The sequence below is a fragment of the Octopus bimaculoides genome, chromosome 9 (assembly GCF_001194135.2).
Source record: "Octopus bimaculoides isolate UCB-OBI-ISO-001 chromosome 9, ASM119413v2, whole genome shotgun sequence".
Lineage (NCBI taxonomy): Eukaryota > Metazoa > Mollusca > Cephalopoda > Octopoda > Octopodidae > Octopus > Octopus bimaculoides.
Window position 1 is genome coordinate 9,620,045 of NC_068989.1, and position 26,351 is coordinate 9,646,395.

General features: G+C 35.8%; 1 protein-coding gene across 5 annotated transcripts in view; it reads right to left on the minus strand.

The window, feature by feature from the left end:
* Window positions 1–26: 26 nt before the first annotated feature.
* Window positions 27–26,351, minus strand: part of LOC106878283 (serine/threonine-protein kinase mig-15-like) — a 281,927-nt gene continuing 255,602 nt past the window's right edge. For all 5 annotated transcript variants that reach the window (XM_052970408.1, XM_052970407.1, XM_052970410.1 and 2 more), the window contains 4 exons: window positions 17,365–17,443; window positions 10,253–10,333; window positions 2,758–2,897; window positions 27–690 (listed from right to left, as the gene is read on the minus strand). In XM_052970408.1, the coding sequence (XP_052826368.1) occupies window positions 607–690; window positions 2,758–2,897; window positions 10,253–10,333; window positions 17,365–17,443 (384 nt within the window). In that variant the 3' untranslated portion in view covers window positions 27–606. The remainder of the gene's footprint in view (window positions 691–2,757; window positions 2,898–10,252; window positions 10,334–17,364; window positions 17,444–26,351) is intronic.

The window sequence follows — 26,351 nt, forward strand, 5'->3', positions numbered from 1 at the left end:
AAAAAAAAAAAAAAAAAAAAAAAAAAAAAAAAAAAAAAAAAAAAAAGACAGGTGGGAAAAGGGAAGATGGCAGTTTAAATTGTCCTCAGGAAAATAAGATGACTATATTATGAAATTATAGATCATTGACTTGTCTAATGAAAAGTTATTGGTTTTTGGATTTCAGACACAGGTTATCAGCAACTGGAGTTTGGGTTAGAATAGGTATGGGCCTAGAAGACTTTAAAAAGGCAGATTCTTGCCGTTGTGATAAAGTAGGCATACCATATTTGTGTGTGTGTGTGTGTATGTTTGAGTTTGACACACACACACACACTTATACATAGCTACATACATATATATATCCATACACCAGTATATATGTGGCTATATGTGTATATACATAAAAATGTATACATACATGTAAAATACATAAATATACATATTAAAACACATGCACACAAATAGACATTTTCATGTATGCATATATATATATATACATACATACATATATATATTCGTGTGCATGTATGGATGTGTCCATGTTGTGTAAGTGTGAGTATGTGTGTGTGTGTGTGCATGTGTGAGTGTTTATGTATTAAAGTTGCTGTCTCAGTTGTGTCCAGTTCACCAGTTGGTCAAACCAGGTCTGTTTAAAGTCATGAAGTATATTTGGCAAGATGAGCCAGACCGCACGGATGAGAAGAAAACCTGAAAGTAAACGAATAAAACAAAAACAACTTTAGTGTTAGCTCAGCAGAAAATATACATTTACTACTATTTCGATCCTATCTCTACTATTAGCATGCTGGGAGAAATGCTTAGTGGTCTTTTGTCTGTCGCTACATTCTGAGTTCAATTTCCGCCGAGGCTGACTTTGCTTTTCACCCTTTCAGGGTCGATAAATTGAGTACCAGTGAAACACTGGGGTCAATGTAATCGACTCGTTTCCTCCCCCAAAATTTCAGGCCTTGTGTCTATAGTAGAAAGGATAATAATAATAATTATTATTATTAATCGTTAGCATGCTGGGAGAAATGCTTAGTGGTATTTTGTCTGTCACTACGTTCTGAGTTCAAATTCCGCTGAGGTCGACTTTGCCATTCATCTTTTCGGGGTCGATTGTAATCGACTAGTTCCCTCCCCCAAAATTTCAGGCCTTGTGTCTATAGTAGAAAGGATTATTGTATGGTGACAAGCTGGAAGAGTCATTAACATAATTGCTTTGCAGCATTCCCCTGTCTCTACGCTCTGTGTTCAAATATCACTGAGGTTGACTTTGCTTTCCACCCATTCGGGGGCTCGAGAATATAAGTACCCGTTGCACACTGGGACCGATGTAATTCACCGAACCCCTTCCACCAATTTTCAGGTCTTGTGCCCGTAATCAAAAGGATCATTATTAACACTGGGTTCAACTTTGCCTTTCATCCTTTTTGGGGTCAATAATAAAATAAGTACCAGTTGAACACTGGGGCCAATACAAGGGAGACAACCCCATTTGTTCTGTCGTGGAAAAGTAGTCAACTTCAGTATAAATCTTGACAGGGCATAAACTTGTAATATAAAGTTTTAAATTTAAATAATATTCAAATGTCAATATTATTGGGTTCTAAGATCATGTAACACAAACTTTCTTTAAGAAGATTCTATTTAACCTTTTTGATACTCTTTTACTTGTTTCAGTCATTTGACTGCAGCCATGCTGGAGCACTGCCTTTAGTCGAGCAAATCGACCCCAGGACTTCTTTGTAAGCCTAGTACTTATTCTATCGGTCTCTTTTTGCCAAACCTCTAAGTTACGGGGACGTAAACACATCAGCATCTGTTGTTAAGCAATGTTGGGGGGACAAACACAGACACACAAACATGCATATATATATACGACGGGCTTCTTTCAGTTTCCATCTATCAAATCCACTCACAAGGCTTTGGTCGGCCCGAGGCTATAGTAGAAGACACTTGCCCAAGGTGCTACACAGTGGGACTGAACCCAGAACCATGTGGTTGGTAAGCAAGCTACTTACCACACAGCCACTCCTGCGCCTATACTAAAAAGTATCTAAGACCGCTCTAGGTTTTATGGCACAAACTTCCTGTTTTAACCCTTTTGATACCAATCCGGCTGTAACCGGCTCTGGCTCTGTCATACAAATGTCTTGTTTTCAAATGTTCTGAATTAAAGTCTTCCATCAAACCTTAGTCACAATTTATGTTCCTAACACTAGCTGAATAATAACTAAGTTATTTTACTAAATTCTTTGCTATATTTAAAATCAATTGAAAGAAAAATGGAGCATTTCAACAGAAATATGGTAACAAAACGGTTAAAATGTATAATAAAGAAACAATTCTTAACTCTTTTGATACCAACCCAGCTGAAACCGCCTCTGGCTCTGTAGCACAAATGTCTTGTTTTCATAAATTTTGAATTAAAATCTTCCACCAAATCTTAGTTATCATGAAGCTAGCATTGGGAACATAAATTGCGACTAAGTTATTTTACTAAATTCTTTGTTATATTTAAAATTAATTGAAAGAAACACAGAACATCTCAACAAAGGTTAGAGTGATATAAAAATTAAAACTTGCTATCAAAATTTCTTGTTAATTCATGTTCCACACTTAAGATTAACAATAACAAAGTTATTTCATTAAATTATTCATTGTTTTCTAAATTAATTGAAAGGAAAGCTGTGTGGTTCAAGAGAAAAATGGTAACAAAAGGGTTAAAAGAATTAACACTGGATTCTTAAAAAATAGCAACAAAATATTTACCTTATCATTGCGTTCACACAAAAATTTGAGTTTTTGGGCTTTTTTGTGCATAAAAACTCCATTCAAGTGACCCGTGTCTGCTGCTCTGATCTCAATAGCTTTATTTCCCCAACCCATGATCTGACCAGTACTGATGTAGGCTGAAATAGTTAAAAAAAAAAAAGAATAGAATTATATGGGGAGTCGTTGCAACCACTGTCAGTACAGGCACACATCTATATTCTGGAATAGATACATTATTTACATTTGACGGATATTTCTCCTCATCTTGTTTGTTGTTAACACAACGTTTCGGCTGATATACCCTCCAGCCTTCGTCAGGAGAAATATCCGTCAAATGTAAATAATTCCTCATCTCTTAAATATAGAACTGTATTATCTGGAATAGATGTCAGTGAAATGGTCACCTTATCAGGCAAACCTTTCAAAGGAACATCAGTTATTTCATCAGATGTTGTGACTGCTCACAGTTTTACTCGTGTTAAATATGAAAAGAAACACTGGACTTTAAAAAACAATCAAAGGGAGAAAAATTAAAAAAAGAAATATGAAAAAAATAAAATAAAACAAACAGAAGCTGCAGTGGGTATTTGTTGTATTGCAGTAGAAACAGAGAGAGAGAGAGAGAGAGTGTGTGTGTGTGTGTGTCAGAGGCATAGTCAGGTTCTAAAGTTAGGGGGAATGACCACGCAAGAAAAAAATGCTGTGACACATACTAAACAGTTTTTAATTCAGTTCTCTTATATTATGCAAAATATTTCATTAGTTAATAATATATGTAATTGTATTCTACATTCATTAATTTCATGTTTTAGTAACAATGCCATTATGTATGAAACTTATAACTCTTTACTCTTTTACTTGTTTCAGTCATTTGACTGTGGTCATGCTGGAGCACCGCCTTTAGTTGAGCGCAAATCGACCCCAGGACTTCTTCTTTGTAAGCTTAGTACTTATTCTATCGATCTCTTTTGCCGAACCGCTAAATTATGGGGACGTAAACACACCAGCATTGGTTGTCAAGTGATGCTGGGGGGACAAACACACACATACAACCCATGCTAGCATGGAAAGTGGACGTTAAACGATGATGATGATATATATATATATATATATATATACGACGGGCTTCTTTCAGTTTCCGTCTATCAAATCTACTCACAAGGCTTTGGTCGGCCCGAGGCTATAGTAGAAGACACTTACCCAAGGTGCCACGCAGTGGGACTGAACCCGGAACCATGTGGTTGGTAAGCAAGCTACTTACCACACAGCCACTCCTGTGCGTAATAAATTATTTCAAAATATCACTGTTTGATTTGACTTCATTATTACAACAACCAATGAATGGAGAGAATGTTAGAAAACTGTGAGATGGCTTTTTCTGAATGAACCAAGCCCTTAAAATAATTATCAACAATTCCCTATTAGAAAAAGAACTTCATGTTTTACATACAACTTACTAAACAACCTGGTAAACATACATATATATACACACACATGCATGCACAGACACACGTTCATGTACATACTTAATTTTATATAAATATCACAACCTTCTCTTATTCCCTGTTTCCTTGTCCCCACACATTTGGTTGCTCACACATCCATGTAAACAACATTTGAATTATTACAATCCTCAACAACTACTACTACAACCTCTGCTGCTGCTACTACTATTACTACCATTACTGCTACTAACACCTATCTAAATCAGTCAGTGATGCATAAATATATATGATTGTGTTGTTGGAAGAAATAACAGGATTTTTATTTTTAATATTAGTGAACTGGAAAAACCAAAATACCAAGATGAACAACCACAACACATGAACAAAAAAAAAGCAACTTCTCATAAAAAGACATATACACACCTTCCTACAACTACAGCCATCACCACCACCAACTACAACAACATCACCACTACATTCCTATGAGAATGAGTAAATTATTGATATGTCACTGTGAATGAGTTCATTATCTCAGACGAAGAAAAAAGAGAAAAAGTTGCCAGTTTCCGTCCCAAAACTATGTCAGCATCATTTCTGCTTTTGCAACTGTTGTTAAGATCAATAGGGTTCGTTTGGAATGCCATCACAGAACTTTCACTTTCTTTATATTTTCTTACAACACACACACATTCTCTCTCTCTTTCTCTCCCTCTCCTCCCACATCTCTCACCTTCAAATTTTAATAATTTACTTTTTGTTTATTACTTTATTTCCCTTTTTAAAATTTTTTGCACATAATTATAGAAAACTTGGTTCTTTTAGAGAAAAACAAATCAAATTTTAAGGCTGCCTTAACTCTGATATCATTTTTATGTTATCCGAGAAAATGAAGATGTTGCTACTACTATCACTACTACTGATGATGAAGTTGATAATAATAATAATAATAATAATAATAATAGATGAAGATGTACTGGGTTGAGGTGACAATAGGCTCTAATTGAAATGAAGCCAGTCAAAAAACATGTTGAATCCTGATAGGAAGAGTTGATGAGAGGCTGGATAAGGTAGCATAAAAATTACATGGCCATATATATATATACACACACACACACACACACACACATATGTATAATATATATATATGTAGATAGATGGAGAGATGTAACTATGGTTCTGGTGGGCGAGATGATAAAGTCTATGACGGCGACAAGGACAGAGAAGGGAAATAAAGGAATAATGAATACAATGGAAGAGAAAAAATAAAGAAGGAAAAATAATGATGAAAGTTCAAAGAGGAAAAGATGGGAGTTGTGTGTAGAGGCAGAAAAGGGAAGAAACCCAACAAGGTGGGGAAAAGCTTGCAATACAAACTTGTAAGTAATGAGGATGACATAACAAGAACTTAATATGTGTTCCATCAAAGTGGTCTCGAATGCCTCAAGACTTACAGCAAATTGAAGTGAATGGTGTAAACCCCCCCCCCCTTTTTTTATTCTTCTTGGTTTGATTTCCATTCCCAGTGGAAACCACATAGTTTATAATACTTATTCGATCCCCCGCTCAAAAAGGGTATTAAAAATCACAGTATTTGCCCTGCTATATATATTTATATATATAAACGAAAAAAAATAAAAAGACTCTCACCTCCTTCTCTCATCCTGGCCAGGATTGAACCCAGGACAGGACAGTTCAGAATGTCCCCCTCAGCCAGTTCATCTACACTCACCTTTACCTACTAGTCTACCGGTATGTAAAAAGCACCTACTACACTCTTGGAGTGGTTGGCATTAAGAAGGGCATCCAGCTGCAGGAACCTTGCCAGATCAAATTGAAGCCTGGTGCAGCCAACTGGCTTGCCAGTCCTCAGTCCGTCCAACCCATGCCAGCATGGAAAGCGGATGCTAAACGATGATGATGATATATATATGTAAATGTTTTCCAAAATAAAAATGCACTTTATGTTTGCTGCTCTGATGAAGCTATATGGTGATACTCAAGCACTTGACTATGAGTGCATTGCATCTTATAGCAGAAACACCTGTAAGCTAAAGAAGTTAATAACCTAATTATTTACTCCTTTGTCATCCAAATTTCTTTATATATATATATATATATATATACATATATATATATATAGAGAGAGAGAGAGAGAGGCAGAAAAAGAAGTGGGGAGAGAGAAATTATATATACATGTATGTGTGAGTGTAGAAGGTATCCATCAGTCACCATAGATCTGGCCCAGGAAAGTCTTGCCTTGGTCGTGTTGGTACAACAGTATGTCCTGTGACCAGCATGTGTGTGTCTGTCTGTGTGTATACACATACACACACACATACATACATATATTCAGCCTTTCATATTATCTACACACATACACACAAGGGATAGAAATACAAATTCTTCTGACTGGGTAACAGAGATGGAGTAGGTCGGGCTGGCAATATTGCTTGCAGAGAAATGGATAGATAAGATAATTGAGGGAACCAGCATGTGATAGGATAATTAAGATCAGGTGAGTCTTGGATAGCATGACAGTGACATTTATCTCTTATGCATCAAAGTCAGGTCAGTAGATGAAGAGAAGACCATTTTTATGAGATTCTTCTGGAGACTACTTCCAAAATGAATGACAGCAAACCCATTTTCATAACTAACAATTTTAACGAACATGCTGGACATTAACGAGCACTCTGCTTGCAAAATGGTCCTTACGTTGATGGTACAGAAAATAAGGAAAGATCAGTATTCCTGAATTTCTGTGATGCAAACGATCCTACCATCTGCCACATCAGTTTCAAGAAACTGGCTAGTCAGCTGGGTGATTACCGAAGCCATACAGGCTTTGCACCAAACAGGATCAGGAAAAGGGATTAGTAGTTGCTTGTAAATACTAAGATTATCTTAGGTAGAGAATGTAGCAACCGATACAGACCAGTGGTTAGTGGCTTCAGAATAACAGCTAGATGGGTCAAAAGGCAGAAGAAAGCAAGCCTTTCTTGTTATTTTCCTGTCTTGCAATTTAATCAGCAACCTCAGTAGTGCCCATGGCATGAGGAAAGTAGCCAGTATACACCGTAAAAGTAGTTGGGGCATTAAGAAGGGCATCCAGTTGTAGTGACCATGTCAAAATTAACATTGGAGCATGACACAGCCCTTTGGCTGTGGGATCTTGTCAAACCATCCAACCCATGGTGATGATGATGATGATGATGATGACCAAAGCTGACAAGAAGGTTGAAAGTGGTAGGACAAATATAAAGTCAGATGTATTAACTGACACACATGACAAAACAGGAGATAATTGGGTGGTTCCGTAGGACAACCTACCGAGGGTAACAGGCCAAATCTGTAAACGGAGCAAGGTGCCAACCAAAAAGAGAGGTAACATAGCTGTGGAACAATTCCATAGATAAAGCCAGAGGATGTGCAGATTAATTACCATTCGGTTCAGTCTATTATCACTGAAGATTAGGGTATGAGACACATGTCTGCCAAGTTTGTGCCAAAACTGATTTCAGTTGACCAAAAGGACACTCGGGGTTTCAGTTGCACAAGATCTCCTTGATCGTATCAAGAACAATGAAAACTTTGTGCATGCCTCTGAGCAAGAATCACCAAGCTTTTGGCAAAATCTGATGCAGATTCTGTGCTCAACTTCCTCTGTCGTTGTCAATGCAATGATCACACGCTACACACCTTCCTTCCAAGCACTGCTGTAAACAGCGGAAGTGAGCTACAATGTTAAAACTTACTGCGCATGCACAGCAGAGGTCAAGGTCAATCCATGCCAAGCGACTTCCCCTCTGCATATTTTAGCTTTGTTACTATGGCAACAGTTCGGATATTTATTGATCAGATCATGTATTCCGATATTCTATCATCAATGCAGAGAACTAGGTTGAGATCCCAAAGATACAAGTATACACATATGTACGTAAATATACAGTTGAAAATAGATGCTAGCCTGTAGCAGTAGTAGTAGTAAACATGAAGAGCATTGAAAATACAATAAAAGAGTAATTGCAGTAGTGATAGCAACGACGACAAGGATTGAAAACAAGAAAAGGGAAATAAAAAATTTAAAAATTAAAAAAAAAACAGAGAAAGTGTGAGTAGTAGAATAGAGGTCAGGAGAAAAGATGAGAAGAATTACAGCAAAAAAGAACAATGTATAAAGTTTGTCATAATAATAATGATGATAACGATAATAATGATAAAATGAAAAGAAAGATAAGAGAAAATTTATGTAAAACAAATGGATGTAAGATAACTTGATTGCAAAAAAAACAAACAAAAATATTCTGAAAAATAAGAAAGTGTGCATATGTATGCATGTATGTGTGTGTGTGTGAGTATACATGTGAAATTGTGTGTGATGTGTATATGTATGTATGTATATATGCATACATGTATACAAACGCGCATGCATATGTACATACGCATTACACAGTTGTATGAATTTATGAGTATTATTTGTGTGTGTGTGTGTATAATTTATGCATAACATGTATACATTTATACGTTTATGCATCTGTATGTTTAAGAGAAAACGAAAGAGAGAATGCTATATTTTTAGTTTGAGAATAAATAATTAGAGTTAAATGAAGGGTGGAGTGGGGGGAGAAATGAGAGAGAAAGAGAGAATGTGTGTGTGTGTGTGTGTGTGCTGGTTGGATGTAGCAGCTGTGTTCACTGGAGAGCAATCAATATCCTATAATTGTCAATCAATTTAAATCATAATAGTCTTAATTATTGTTAGTAATTGATGGAGTGTGGGGGGGGGAGGGGGAGGAAATTCTGTTATTTCCTGTCTTTGGTGAGGCATAAACGAGAGAGTAAGCTGGGGCGAGAGAGAGAGAGAGAGTAGAAAATAGTGAGGTAGAAAGGGAGAAGAGAGCAAAAACATTAATGTGTGTGTGTTGTGTTTGGACATAGAAACAAATGAAACGGTACTCAACGCATGTGGTTTGTTTATTGATTTGAAACCAATCATTCATTCAACTGTTACTCTGAGTTTCTCATTTTGTGTGTATCGGTTCATGCAACAAGAATATGAATGTATAAACATATATATAAATCTAGAATTCAAAATCATGATACAGGTATGAAGAGGTTCCCTTCCCGGGGTAAAAAGTCTGGGCAGAAAAATCGCCTCACCAGCGAATGCACAACCTAGGGTTGTTTTCATGGAAGACCAGCAGTCACCCTTGCATACCAGCCTCCCCTCTTCATGCCACCGATGTTATCCAAGAGAAGGTCAAAGGCTGATACAGCTTGGCACCAGTGACATCGCAACTCATTTCTACAGCTGAGTGAAACTGGAGGAATGTGAAATAAAGTGTCTTGCCCAAGAACACAACACGCAGCCCGGTCCAAGGTACAATAATCCCTTGTCTATTGTGGGTGTTATGTTCCAAAATACCCCCACAATCAGTGAAAATCCACAATGTAGAAACAATACTGCCCTGTATATTTTTACAAATTATTTTTATAATTTGTATCATCATCATCGTTTAATGTCTGCTTTTCAGGCTTTTTTCAGTTTCCGTCAACCAAATCCACTCGCAAGGCTTTGGTCAGTTTTTGGCTTTATATATATAAAGAGAGAGAGAGAGGGTGTGGCGAGCTGGCAGAATTTTTAGCACACTGGACAAAATGCTTTGTGATATTTCATCTGTCTTCACATTCTGAGTTCAAATGCCACCAAAGTCGACTTTACTTCTCATCCTTTCAAGGTCAATAAAATAAGTACCAGTTGAACACTGGGGTTGAAGTAATCTACTTATTCTCACCCCCAAAATTGCTGGCTCAGTGCCAAAATTTTAAACCAATATGAGAGAGAGAAAGAGAGAGATGTAATTCAAGGTTTTAGGAATGAAATGACATTAATTTGAGTAAAATAGAAGAAAGATGGGTAAGTCAGGAGGTGATGTAAACTGTCTGTATGTGTGTAAGATAATGAGCAAACAAAGGTTGTTGTCAGGTGGAAGAGGTTATATGAGGGGTCGTCAGTTTTGGATTGTAATAGATGTAAACATACTTACCAACAGATGTAGGGAGTTCACCCCATTGTAGAACAACATTTTTTGTAATCTTGCCACTAGTGTTCACATAAACTCCTTCATCTGGAGAGAGACAGAAAGAAAGAGATGAATTTAGATATATGCTGACCTTACAAAGAAATGTTCAGACATTTACCCACAAGGCTCCAGCATGGCAATAACCATAATGCTTTAAACCAAATAAAGAAAACATATACACACAAATCAGATTGGGTCAAGTTGTAAATACAATCTGAGTTCAAATTTGCTGAAGATATTGTGTTTAAGACTTATTAAACTGTAGATGCCCTGGTTCTTGTAGTTGTGATGCAAAAGTTACCTGATATTTGAGAGGGCTTTTGAGGTTTCAAGCTTATCAAATATAAAGGGAAACTAATGCAATGTTGTATTCGTCCTCAAAAACTTCTATAGGGGATTTATATTTACAGTGCTGCATACAGGTGTGTGCGTTTTATCACCCTCTGCAGAGTATATCCGAGTAGCATAACAAATTCTTTAGTATCCTTGCTGATGCACTAAAACTATAATCAACGGTGCCAATGCAATAGAAATCAACACCAAGTTGCATATTGTCCTCTCTATAAGGAAGAGGAGAAAGAATTCAGGAACATGAACAAAGGGAAGCTGAGATGCCAACTTCTGAACAATAGGAAGATGGATTTAAGACAATCAATTGGGTTCCCAAACCATATGGCAATAATGCAGCTTTGCTATCATCTGGCAATGGTCTCACTTGACAAAGAAATTACGGTCGTTGAACTGACAAAGCCTTGACAAATGAAAGAAAGAGCTTAAAACATGAAGGTCTTCAAGAATTGTGTGAGGCACGAGGATGGTAGTGTAAGGTGCTTCCAATAGTGGAGGAATGCCATAAGTTTGTAGTGAGAGCAGGGATTCACTGACTGATGAGGGAAGCAGGAAGAATGCTTGGACATGTGAGAAAAAGACCAAACTTAACAGCAACAAATAAATCATGTACAGGTAGTAAATTAAAATAGATGCTACATGGTTAGAGCGATTACAACAGCATCTGGTATGGTTTGGTGTGCTAGAGTTGGCCAAAAGATTTCCTTGGTAGCATCAATGTGCCTTGGCACAGATGGAGTGATACTTTTGGAAGGTGCCAAAATTATAGTGATCTCTAATCAACAGCTGTTGATGGGGGGGGGGGATACACACTTACCTTACACTAAAACAAAGTTCAGGTTATAACCTGACAAGAGAACATGCACATGATTAATTCCAAATATATCTTCAGATATACCAACAGATATACTAAGTAACCATGCATGGTTCTAAGTACTTCAAAAGTAAACTAGTTCTAACCAGGCCAAAACTGTGTTCCTTCATTTATCTGGCCACTTCTTTTATTTATATGAGTTATCACTCCACAAACTTTTATTTCAATGCAAAACTGAATACATCTTATAGAAACTACACAAGTATATATACATGTAGATGTGTGTATGCACACACAAAAACGAGAAAAACATTCACCGTCAACCACGAGCAGTAGCGTAACGGGGGAGGGGGCACATCAAAAGCAAGAAAGATGAGACTTTAAACAATTGTATATTTGTTTTTTGTTTTTTTTACATCTCATTTCACACTTTAGGTTTTTTAATGTTTTAATCAGAGAAGGCTTAAAATAAGGAGATTTCGTAAAAGGAAACATTCAAAGAATATACTTTGAATTACAGGCTGTACCGAACCAGCAGGTAAATGAACCCTGGTAAAGTAATTATTCCTAAATTATTGCTTTAAAGCATTAATTACTTGTAACAAATAAGTACTGTATAATATTGTGAATTTTGCAATGGGGTGCGTTTTTGCAGCTTGCCCTGGGCGTGGTTTACCCTAGCTACGCCGCTGCATATGGGTTTCAAAATTACCATGATAATTAGCGAAGAGCATTTGAAATATGCATATTTTGAGTGACTGTTGTATTATTTTTGTATATACCTGTATATGGTGTATGCTGAGAAATATAATAACTTCATTCGACAGGAGGTAAAAATCTAGATATTTTACCTCTCTCTCTCTCTCTCTCTCTCACATATATGCATACAAACAGACATGATGTATTCTCTATTCTCATTCGACAATCCTGGCAGGCAGATAGTCAGAAAGCCAGCAGAATATAGATAAAAACAACAACTACAATAATAATAATAACAACAACAATAGCAATCACTACACAGTACTGGTGGTGTGGAGGAGAATTACTTAATGTATGCAATATCAATTTAAGAACAGCTGTATTGTTTAGTGACATAGCAGAAGAGGTTAAACATTGCAAAATCTGAAAAACACCAAAGCTATAATAGAATACATGTGAAAGAAAGAAAGAAAGAATATGAATCGCCCTCATTGCTATTGTTTCTTGCAGCAATATCAGAAATGAAATGGAAATGAAAATGTATTAAACTCAAGTTATCTATACGCAACAGTTGATGTTTCTTTATTAAGCAACATGCAGAAATTATTTCAATTTAGACAAAGTTTGCTGAAAAATATTAAAATATGACTTTGTTTCAATTCTTTTTCTTTTCTGTTCTTCATTTTATTTTTCCTTTTGTATTATTTGCCATAATTTCCTCTTTGTTCATATGTATTAGAGCAACTGACATGTAGCTTATAAACATGTCAGATGCGCTAATATATACGAACAAAGATAACCTAATTAGTTTCATAGAAATTAATTAATGTTGAAGTTTACAGATGTTTTCACAACTTTGCACATGTCAGAAAATTTTTGTTCTTATTAAGAGTCATCATTGAATAGCAACAACAATGACAGTATATGCCACAATATATCACAATTATTATTATTATTATTATTATTATTATTATTATTATGATTAGTATTATTATTATTCTCTTAACACCTACAGATAAATTCTAACACAAGGGTGGCTTCAAAAATGGGCTAAATCAAGACCAACTTCCAATAAATAAACTGTACTAAAGAATTATAGGAACAGTCAGAACCTTAAAAACTGCCAGGAGTAATAAATGATCCACATCCAAAATTGATTACTTCACTGGAGTTTGCTCTCACAATTTGGGTTCCATTACTTACAAACAAGGCTGACTGAAGTTACCAGCAACTTGAAATATAACAGTGAAACAAAATTCCAAACCTGCCTAGATGGTTAATTAACAATGTCTCGTTCCTACATTTCAAGTTTGGCATAGGTTTTATGGCTGGATACCTTTCCTGTTGCCAACCTGTTTACAAGATGTTCTGGATATATTTCATCATGCCATCAGCACTGAAAAGGTTGTCATAGCCTCTACAAGACTAAATATCTTGTTTATTCTGTATAGTCTCCAACATGTTGTGCTTCATTGTGGAACCAGCATTAAAGGGGTTGCTATGTCTCTAGCAAGACTAAATAATTATCTCCACTCTACAGTAGCTTCAGTTACCTGCAAACCACCTTACAATATACTGGGTGTATTTTATTTTGGCATTGGTACTTGAGAGTTTATTTCATATGGGTTAGTCTAAAGAATCATTGTTTCTCCATATTATCTCCATTCATCCACCAGAATCTGAGGGCTCACTTGTCCCTAAACCAGATAATTATTTAGTCTTGCTAGGGACATAGCAACCCCTTTAATGCTGGTTCCACAATGAAGCACAACATGTTGGAGACAATATAAAGTAACAAGATATTTAGTCTTGTAGAGGCTATGACAACCTTTTCAGTGCTGATGGCATGATGAAATATATCCGGTACATTTTGTAAACAGGTTGGCAATAGGAAAGGTATCCAGCCATAAAATCTATGCCAAACTTGAAATGTAGGAACGAGACATTGTTAATTAACCATCTAGGCAGGTTTGGAATTTTGTCTCACTGTTATATTTCAAGTTGCTGGTAACTTCAGTCAGCCTTGTTTGTAAGTAATGGAACCCAAATTGTGAGAGCAAACTCCAGTGAAGTAATCAATTTTGGATGTGGATCATTATTACTCCTGGCAGTTTTTAAGGTTCCGACTGTCCCTAAACCAGATTGAGAGAAGCAAGAGAGGAAGAAAGGGAAGAATGTAAAGCAAGAGAAAAAGAGTGATAGATAGCTACCATTGTTAGTGAAGATGTTCAATAGAAACACCATGGGTTGTAAAATGGGGGTTAGAGTGATGTTTTAGAAGACAGAGTACTAGAAAGGTGAGAGTGGGAGGAGAGAGTAGTGTGAAAGAGAGAGTGATGGATGTTGACAATAGGTAACAGATGAGAGAGAATAATGGGAGATCCCCCCACCCACCAACACACAAAAATGCACATTATACATTTGTGTGTGTGTGTGTCAGTATACAACACACACACATTCACACCCTTTTAATGAACTGTACTGGTTAGATATTAAGCAAGTGAAGATACAGTGACAAAATGTACAGCGGTTGTAATCTTTGTATTGACAACATCAGGTAGAACAACAGTGAACTAGGATTGGACACATTTACACTATCTTAGCTTCTTAGATAATCTAATTCACTTCTAATATCTCCATTATTCAACAGTAGATAGAACTGAGCCATTAGCTCTATGCTGCACCAACAATTTATAGCAGCTAGGTATTAACTCAAAGCTATACTCACACCAGATGGTACTACTAAAGAATTTATCTCCATTCAAAACACTAGTAATCTAGCGGTACACCACTCTAACCAGTCTGCAAATTCAAGTTCAGTTTATGACACCAAACTAGCAGATTCTGTATGAAAGAAAGGACCGAAATATAATGTTTCTAATATTCACATATTCTTTACTGTAAGTCTCCATGCAATATCAATAAATACAGTTTCCTTGAGAGCAAAGCCAGATGTTGCTACTTAATAAGCTCTGGATAATGAATCAATGAAAATACACATGTATCTGTTTGTATTACATCAGTTTAGGTTTGTTTGACACCCTCATTCTATGTTACTATTCTCTGAAACTAATGGAAATATTCCTGTATTTTCCAGAGCACAGTTTTTAACTTGGCCAGCTGGTTAATCACACTATATGGAATCCACTTAGCAAAGGCAGCTCTGGTGGTGAGTTTTGTGCTCAAACAGCATTAGCTTGGAGATATATCTATAGGAATTTTTCTGGTGCTGCTTGCAAGCTCATTGATTAATAAACATGCCAAAACAATGAGCTCATAGCTACGTCATAGAGGTGCAACGAAGGGCAACAAAAGTCTGTGTGTGTTTGCATGTGAGTGTATGTGTGGAGAGGTAGGGAGGGAGATAGGGAGGGGGGTGGGGGTGGAATCCAATTACAACATGCTGAAAAGAAAACTCAGCACCCCTCACCTATACAAAAGAAAAAGTCCTACCCCACTCCAGTAGCACCAGTCAAAGAGACATTTCTGTCACAGAAGTATGGTTATGGCATAACACAAACTGTCTTATCAAATAAGGCTTGGTGTGAGTGGGGGTGGGGTGGAATAGAGGGTGCTGGATGGAGGTATTGAAAACGGAGCTTGATCTTTATAGAGGCTGTCATCTAAAATATATGTGGAATTGCTGAAATGAATCCACTGATTTGAGAACTGGGGAAGAATGAAAGCCTGACTTGAATTTGTCGCAGTCTAATGCAATTATTTTTCGCAAGAAAATACCACAAGATTTACCAAGTGTGACATTCATGAGCATCTATGGACTGTATTCTGCATCTGTGCAGTTGCATGGTTGCATGTGCAACACTAAAACATGACACACTACTGACATGTAATCTATGGATCTCTCTTCTTAATCTAACAACAACACAGCAACAGGGAATTAGCTAGCGGAGAAAATTAGGCAATATAGAAATCTAATTAGAGTTATTGTCTTGCTTGGTTCTAATCTTCTAGTTAGGACATTCTGGAGAGCTTGTTTTCCAGCATCTCTTGCATTCCCTTCTCTGCATGTCCGATATTGACTTTTTCAGCTTCATTATTACAGCTAATGAAGAATGAAGGTTACTGCGATTAAGTAAAAGATGTCTTTCTGCACAACTGGAAGCAGTACTAATGTGGTGTGAAAGAAAATAATATTACATTGGTGGTGGTGGTGGAGGAGGTTTTGCAGAGGTGGTGGGGTTGCAGTAAAGAGACAGTGCATGATGAATCAGAAGTCAGAGTGTGGCCAGAAAATTATATGATAAATTAATGATTAGATTGAGAAGAAAAGTCTAAAAGACCAATTAAAAAGTATATTGGAAGGCAACGAATATGAACTGAGTGAACAAGATAACATGTTCGTTCCTGTGGTGCTACCTCAATTTACAAAGTGATGAATATTTTCAGCTTGGCGTTTCTATGTAATAATGTACCACCTCTGCAGGGTTCCCATGACAACCGTTTGCATTTTATTACACAGTTCCAATCCAAGAGAAACTTTTTTTTTTAAGGAAATAATTGAACTTTTTACTTTCTTTTCTCTCTTTTTTTTTTTTTTCACAATAATAATCAGAAAAATCTATTAAATATACAGGATTTTTGCTTAGCGTGCTCATCACCAATTATAGCTATTAGAGAGAGAGAGAGAGAGAGAGAGAAGGAGTGAGAGACATGAATTCTGAAGCAATTTAGGTCATATTAGATTCTTTAGAAAACAATGTGGAAATTGAATGAAGCAGTGTAGGTGAGTGTATATAATGTGAAGAAGATTGCAATTAATTTATAACGAATCTAACAGCAATGTATGTAGTACAGTATATACACCAATGCACAACCTTGTATACACACACACACACAGAATACACCAGATATAGTGAACAGACAATTAATGGCTAACATGACAAAAAGCCACCCAAACTTCATACATCATAACTTTATATCAGCTTCAATAGAAAAGATAAGACATAGATTTAGAGATGAACTGGTATATATATATATATATATATATATATATGTGTGTGTGTGTGTGTGTATCAGTAAGTATTGGCAGGGTGTTAAATAAAATGTGGTCTTCTCAAGAAATTTTCTTAGATTTACACTTCTGATTTATCGGTACCAGAGGTGAAAGAAAACCAAAGATTCTGAATATTAAAAAGGAAAATTAGTATTTTGTGTGAAAAGAAATATTATTATCAAGGAAGCTAATTATACTTACTGTCGTAGCAGAGGAGCAGCTGTAAGCCATCTGTGTTAGGAAGAATTACCATAGTATGTGGAGTTATTGGGCCCTGGGTCTGGAGACAGAGATGGAAGTGAAAAAAAAAGAGAAATGTATAAGAAGAGACAAGAAATCAATTAAGATGAAATATCTAAGCGAAATAGAAACATTTATAGAAACAGGATGGGAACAATTTGTGACTATACTGAAAGAAATTAAAACTTAACAACAACGATATCAAATTAAAATAAACAAACAATGTCGTAAATTAAAACAAAAACAACAAAAATGAACAAACAATAGCATGAATTAAAATTTCAATATCATATATAAAAAAAAAAAAATAATAATAATTAAACAAACATATAAACACAAACGTACAGACAACGAAATGAGAGGTGGGAAGATGGTGATAAAAAGAAACTTATTGATTACATGAAAATATTAACAAAAAAAAAATAAATAAAAGATCAAAACAAACAAATAAACAAAAAGCAATATCAAATGAGTTTACAATGAGAGCATAATAACAGTGGGGTAGCAGGTGGTGACGAAATTATCGATAACATAGTCAGATGTTGGAGGATCTGATCAGATGAAGTAAAATCTGCACATTTCACATTTAGAAATAGATTCTATGTATCTGTGTGTGTGTATAAGTGTATGCACATATGTATGCGTGAGAGAGAGGGAGAGAGAGATATATAGGGGGGGGGGGAGAGGCATTAGTTGGAACCTCTTGCCAAATGTTATGAAGAAGGTCTTATAAAGCAGGACGGTGAGATGGCAGGAGGGGAGATATATCTTAATATAAACAATTTATCATGTAGACTGCAGAGAAGTATATCAAAGGATTATGAGGACCAGTTTTATATTTAATTGCATATAATTACTACTTCAATAGTGAAATCTGTTTAAAGATTTTCTAACCCAATGATTTCAAACTAAAGTTTGATTTAGCCAAAATAGAATCATAAATTTAATTGCTTAAATGTAATAATAATCTTACGCTGCAGTTTTCTTCTTTCTTTTTTTCTTTTTTTTTTTTCCCCTCTCTTCCACCCACCGTTTATTCATTTATTTATTTATTTATTTATTTCCATAATGGCTGATAAATTATAAAAGATTTTTCAAGCCTAACACATCAATATTTGATGAGAGTTTTAATGTTTAAATTCAGTCAGAGTTCAAAGTTTGATAAACATTATGATTTTTTTACAGCAAGCAACTGAAACGAACGAAGGCTTGCAATTGTTGTGTTTCAAGCTAACTGAATAAAGCTATTAACAAATCACTTATGTTTATCACTCAGGAGAAACCAACAATGGTGCTTTGGAGAGGGTTAAAGCTAGAATGTGAAGAGAGTCTATGGAATGCACTGGTAATTGATATTTACTTCATCATCCTACAGTTCAGATGCTTCAGTTATCAGGTAAAAAAAAAAAAAAAAAAAAAAAAAAAATTCCCCACTCATTCACATGATCTCTCACTTTACCTGATGATCACATTATCAGGTAATATGTGTGTATCAATGAGTAAAGCTTCGATAGAAGGAAAAAAACAAAACAAAAAGAGGTAAGAGATAACACATATTGTTTCCGTCTATACAAAAGAAAAAAAAAAAAGCTCTATTAATTGCATTAACATTATCCATATTCTAGCTGCACAAAATGCAGAAAGTCTCCTTAGGCAATGAGTATGACACTTGGTCCATAAGAAACACCATACTGATAACAGTGAAAAGGATTAATAAGTATTTATTCAAACAAGATGGCAACCAGAAGCTACATGTATTACGTGTAATTTCGTTATTTAGATGCAACCAGAATATACAAAATTATGGTCCTAATTGAATCATAAGATTCTTTAGATCAGGGTCGGAGGTACCTCAGTGTACATTATTCCCCCACTGCCACCACCTCCCAAATACTTATTTTAGATAATGTTTTCATAATATGTACAATGTTTACCCAACATTAAATGGATAATGTCCATGGAGATTTCAGAAGAAGCTGACAGCTTCTATTTTCAATAATACAGGCTCGAATATGTAACGAGATTTATGAAAATAAAATAATAGATGCACGAAGAGGAACCCAAGAAGCTGATAAGAAAAAAAAAGATGCATGTCCACTGTACAGAAGATGCAAACCCAAAGGTGAAAAATTTGAAGGTAAGATGAAAATGAGAAACAGTGTTTGTGCTGAAATTTATTATCAACAATTGGTACCGTGCTTCCCAATGTTGTAAAACGTTGCCAATGCACACATCAGTGCTGAGTTCTTCACTCAGTTAAGTCAAAGAAATATGTGTCTAAGTAAAATCTGATGTTATATACAATCTGCTGGGACTCCACCTTGAAGATTTTAGCCGAATGAATTATATTTTTAATTCTGGTTCCTATTCTATCAGTCTCTTTTGCTAAACTGCTAAGTACAGGGCTGTAAACATAGGCGCAGGAGTGGCTGTGTGGTAAGTAGCTTGCTTACCAACCACATGATTCCGGGTTCAGTCCCACTGCATGGCACCTTGGGCAAGTGTCTTCGACTATAGCCTCGGGCCAACCAAAGCCTTGTGAGTGGATTTGGTAGACGGAAACTGAAAGAAGCCCGTCGTATATATGTATGTATGTTTGTGTGTCTGTGTTTGTCCCCCTCAACATCGCTTGACAACCGATGCTGGTGTGTTTACGTCACCGTAACTTAGCGGTTTGGCAAAAGAAACTGATTGAATAAGTCCTGGGGTCAATTTGCTCAACTAAAGGCGGTGCTCCAGCATGGCCACAGTCAAATGACTGAAACAAGTAAAAGGAGTAAGCCAAAACTGTATTGTGGTAGGGGATAAACACAAAAACAGATATGATGGGTTTCTTTCAGTTTCCATCTGCCAAATTCACTCACAGCTTGCAGCTATAATAGAAGATACTTGCCCAATGTCCCATGCAGCAGGACTGAACCTGGAACCATGTGGTTGGGAAGCAAACTTCTTACCACACAGCCACATTTGAAAACAAAAGGATAACAAGATTAATTACTTTGATTTTGGATGGAGATTACAGATTGTTATTCCAAAGGGTCCACGAGTAACTGAAATTTAGGCTTCAGTGAGCAATATCACATTTTTTTGGAAAATGTAGCAAAATTACATTTATTCACCAACATGAGAGCCCATCAAGATGGAGGTTAATTATCCGTGCAATTTGCAAACAAGATAATGCAATTAAGCAATGGAAAAACCAAACTCGATGCACAAGGAAGAACCAATATGCAAACAACAGGCAATGGCTTCATGGTCAAGAAGCTCACTTAGCAACCGCATGGTTTCAGTGTCTTCTGTAATAACTCCAGGCTGACGAATGCTTTGTGAGAGAATTTGGTAGGCGGAAACTATGTGGAATCCCATCTTGTGTGTGTATGAATGTGTGAGTTTGTCTTAACCACCACTGTATGACAGTCAGTGTTGGTTTGTTTACATCCCCATAGCTTAACAGTTTGGCAAAAGAGGCTGATGGAATAAGTACCAAACTTAGAAGAAATAAAATAATAAAAATAATAATTAATAAGTCCAGAGGTCAATTTATTTGACTAAAACCCTTCAAGGTGTTGCCCCAGGATGGCCGCAGTCCAATGACTGAAACAAGTAAAAGAGAAAAAACGATAGCAGTATCATCTGTTGCTGAACTGAAAGAAATGGTTTTTCCCAGACCTTTCTGAAAACTACCAGAACCACAGGTGGTCAAAGAAAGAACAATATCAACTTCAAACAACAGTCTTGTCAATATCACCAATACACAACTTCTTGCAGAAACTACCTCATAATGGCCATTGTTAAATATATCATAATGGCCATTGTTGTATATATATATATCAACTGACAAAATTCTTGATCCAATTGAAGCATTCAAAAACCTAAAAAAGTTTCTAATTTTACCAAAACTTCCAGAAGTCCACCTACGCTTTCTAGGTCTGAAAATGGGGAAAAGATGATATGTTCCTGCATCACTTGCATTCACAGAGTCTGTGCAAAGGAACAAGATTGGTAGCTAAGAATCTCAATCCCCTTGTTATTATATATATATATATATCGTTGCTATTATGCAAAAGTGTTGTAAGTCCAAAATGTTGCTTTTTCAGAAAATGGAAAAATAGTTTCACCATTCCATAGTACAACCCATTGTACTATATTCTGGCAATTTTTGATATCTTGGCATCTGAAGTAGCTGGAGATACAATAGTTTGACCAAAAGAACCAGCTATTGCAAGCAAAAATAAATATTGAAAAAAACACACTTGGACATACGACAGTTTAACATAATAATGATATAATCAGGCATAAACATATATGCATGTACACACACAAAAACACAATATATGTAATTATATACACAAAGACATATTTTTATGCATATACATACATAAGCATACACACTTTTATGTCCGCACATACATACCTATATATATATATATGCATAAGCATATAAATGTGTTTATGTATGTGTGTGCAGACACATATATATAGTATATATATATATAGTATGTACATATATGTACATGTAAATACATACACATGAAGATAAATATTATGAGTATATGCATATACACGTTCAAACACATTTGCATGATTTATTTAGAAACGGATTACACATGTTCACAGTGGAAAAGTTGTATTTTCTAAGTTGGACCAGAGCGTTTAGCTGCAAGGGATATTGCAAACATGTACACTCAGTAATTATGGTTCTATGAACTTCAAAATTGAAACACATGGCAAATGAACAATGCAGCCATCAATGACAGCTGGTTTTAAATGTTAATTTAATTCTGGTGAATAGAGATTGGATAAATGCTATTCAACAGAGTCTCAACATCTGATAATAAAGTAAGAACAACTTGTTTAAATGGACCTTTGGATTGAGCAAGAAAGAAAGAACTGCAAAATGCAAAAACTGGATATTAGTCCAATCATTCCCATTTCAAAATAGTCAGGATGTATATTTGTGCTGTGAATTATAATCAAGTGAATAATGGAAAGTTGGTAAATCTAACAATATGCTGCTCAAATAGTGACTGCCAAAACCAATTCTTAACTCAATGAAAGCCATGACTGCTCTGTACAACTTTTAACGATCTGCAACTTCTTGAATTTAGACAGAGCTAACAAATGGGATAAAGAACAAAATGTTCAATAGTTTGGGTGCCTGTGAGCTTTAAAGCACTGGCCTTATTGATCAGAAGTCTGTGCCATATGACTTTGCTACAGTTACTATCTTGTGTCCTTTAGGCACCGGCAGGCACTGACAAACAATATGCAAATAGAGATAGTTATGAAGCCATCATACCTCATAAAAGAATAAGAAGAGAAATTATTTGAAGCAATTATTAACATTGTTTGTATATGTGACATCACAGTCCACACGAAATGATAACGATGAAGTTGCAAGCACCTGTTTCACATTCTTTATTTTACAATCAGGAGGGGGAAGGGGGAAATTGGAGAGACACACTCTCTCTCTCTCTCTCCTATTTTTATTTTTATCACACTGACGTGGATATATAGGATAATATAGATTGATTTACATACACTGTTGGTGGAGATGGGGAGGTGTGCATTTCAAGACCAGATACCATCCCTGATACATCTCAGTGAAGTAGAAGAAGCTGTCTTTGAGTAAGTAATTATTGATTGTCTAACTAGGTTTAAAGCTATGACCTACCATCATACATAGTCCAACTCTTACTACAAACACCAAGAAGCAGCCATTAGCTGGGTGCAAGAAATTATCTAATTAGAATGCTCACATAATGGAAGGTATTTAGCAGCTGCAACTACGGCACAACATTAAATACTTCACCAGGTCAACACCAATGTCTTTTACAGGACTAATTTGTCGATTGCAGTGCATAATGTCTTGCAATTAACTTAATGAAGAAAATCAAGGAGCTAATTTAGGCCTAAAGAGAAATTCTTCATATAGAATCAATGTTATGTTAAGTAGATGGCTCTTTTATAAAGACTGGAGCCTTTTCAGCTTGTTATATCTAAAGCATTTGCCAGCTGTCATGATTAATAAGTATATTTCCTTCAATTTTACAAAGCCGTGTGATGCTGAGACACTGCACCGTGGACACCTGCTTGGATGATTAAAGTATCATCAGGTGTTAATGAAAAGTACCAATAAGAGAGAGAGAGAGAAACCAAGGTAGAACAGGGAAAAGTGACTGGGTTAGATCAGTAAATGTTGGACATCACATTGTGACAACACAAGATTAAAAAAGACTTAAACAAATCAAAATAGGCAAGCCAGACTAATGACAAGAAGAAGGACTGCATATTGTGTGTGTGTGTGAACAAATGTGAAGGCATTACTCCCAGTGACTAGTTTTTAACTTCCAACAGCTCTCTCGCTTCACACACAACCATTCAACAAAAAATATTGATCATTCTTAATTCTTTATACTATCAATTTTTTAATAAGGATCTCACTGTTGACTTGAAACTAGCTGTACACAAAGCAGGGTCATGCCTACTTTCACCCATTGCTGCAAAACCTAGACACTATGCAGCAGACAAATAATGCAATAGAAAACCTTCCACCAAAAAGGATTATGTCACATACTGAAATGGAAGTGGTAGGACTACAGCAAATACTAAGAACCAGAGGAAAAAAATGACCAACAAGAGCACCCAGAGAGCACAAACCTTCACCAAGGCAACACCAAAGTCCTCTCAACAGTAACCAAAGATGATTTTTAAAATGAGAATATCTGAAATAAACTCAACTGCTCTCACAAACGAGAATACTAAAAATGAACCCAACTGCTCTCAAAAATTAAGTAAAAAAAACAGGAAAAATAATCCAGAATCTTTGTGCGGGACTGGATCGATCTCAAAATCTAATCAGTTTGTGCCCGTCATGAAGGACTAACATCCCTGAAAGTTTCATCCGAATCTATCCAGCAGTTCTTGAGATATCTTGTCCACGGACAAACAAACAAACATGACTGGAAACAATACCTCTGCCTTCCTTAAGGTGGAGGTAATAAAGAGTTCCAGTACCAAAGAAAAGTTCTAACATAGCCATTTCCAAATCTGGGTGAAGAAGGAGGAGGGATAAGATGACCAATAGTTTTTTAACACGTGAATGTGGCATTCAATCTGCTGCATCCCTGGAAGTCAGTCTTTTTTCCAGGTGTGTGTGTCCTCACTTCGGTTTTTTGATCTAATGAACAGTTTTGTTTTTTGCTGATTGTGATAATATAACTCTTATCCAAGTAAAACGAGTTACAAGTTCTTTTCTTCTTCACTGGAATCTAGTGGGTTCTATTGTAATTTCAAGTCCTCAAGACCCAAATTCTAATTACAGTTACAACAGAAGGCAAAGGGTTAGCAGCCTTGCACTATCAATCTTCACCATTATGCTGAAATGCCAAGAGAACATATGAAACCAGTCCTGGTAAGGAAAGGTATCCCTTGGAGATTGTGTATGAAGCATTGTAGTGAAAACCAAAAGAAAGCTACAATCTGGAACAACCTTCTCTTGCTAAGGACAACCACATGACTGGAAACACGGAATGTCAGGACCATGTTTGAAACAGGAAAAAAACCCAAATTGCAACACCAGTTTGATACTGATAAAACTGTTTTACTAAATTTTTCATTAACAATGTGGTAACAAAAGGATTAATGTTTGTACTTCAGAAAGTCTCATGAGGTTTACTAATGACTGTGCTGAGATATTCACTAAAAAAAAAGAAAGTCTTTCAAGGGAGAAAAGGATATTACACATCCTATGGCTCCAAACAATAAACTGCTTCTCCATTCCAACTATATCTGTACATTGCAAAAACTGTAATCTAATTTTAGTATAATTTTTATTCCATTGCAATTTAATATAATTTTTATGCCATTTCAATTTAGTATAATTTTTATGCCATTTCAAAACCTTCAACCTAATTTTAATATAATTTTTCAACCCAGATGGCTCTCCAAACCAGTGGTTCCCAACAGTTTTTCTGTCTATGGATCCCTTTGATTTCTGTTAAAATGTTAAAAAACCCTATTATATTTTTAGAATCAAATATTATTAGAAATTGTATTAAAAAAAAAAAAACCAGTTAAAATACTCCATGTACTGTAGAAGTAAGACCAGTTTATTGCGCATGAATTTTAACAACAAAATCTTACGTGAACCCCTAAGGGTTCAGAACCACTGCTTTAAGCAGTATCCTTGAATACATAGTAATATTGAACACAAAACCACTACATTTAGAGAGCACCCTTTGCCCTTCACTCCTTTCTGTAGATACAGGCACACATAAATCCTTACTAGAATTCTCTGTACCCCACTAGTACTATGAATTATGTGGTCAGTTGCCAAGTATAGCAAACTCTGTAGACACGAGACATTATCAAGGCTACCAAATTAGGCAATGTTTTAAGAATTAGTCTAAAGCACCATTGTCTTCAGGCAGAGAATACAATAAGAAATATACAGGTATGTCTTCTCTTCTTTAGACTAACAATCAAACAAATGAGTACAAAAAAAAAAAAAAACTCTTTATGTACCTTATAATTTTGAAATAAACTGATATGGTTTAAATTTAGATAGAGTTTGATGAATGTTTAACCTTTCAGCATTCAAACTGGCTATATCTAGCCTAAATGTTCTCCCTATCTTATGCTCAAACCAGCCAGATGCAACCTGTCACACCTACCCTACAATGTCCTTCTAAAAAATAAGCCGTCACATCATGAAAACCTCAAAGCTATGAGATAATCCATGATTAATTCAAAACAACGTGAATAATAAGCATTACATTTGACAGAATAAACTGAATGCAAAAGGGTTAATAGATCAATATAGGGTAAATGATTCTGTACATATCTATACTATATATAAACACTCTCGGAGTGGTTGGTGTTAGGAAGGGCATCCAGCTGTAGAAACTCTGCCAGATCAGATTGGAGCCTGGTGCAGCCATCCGGTT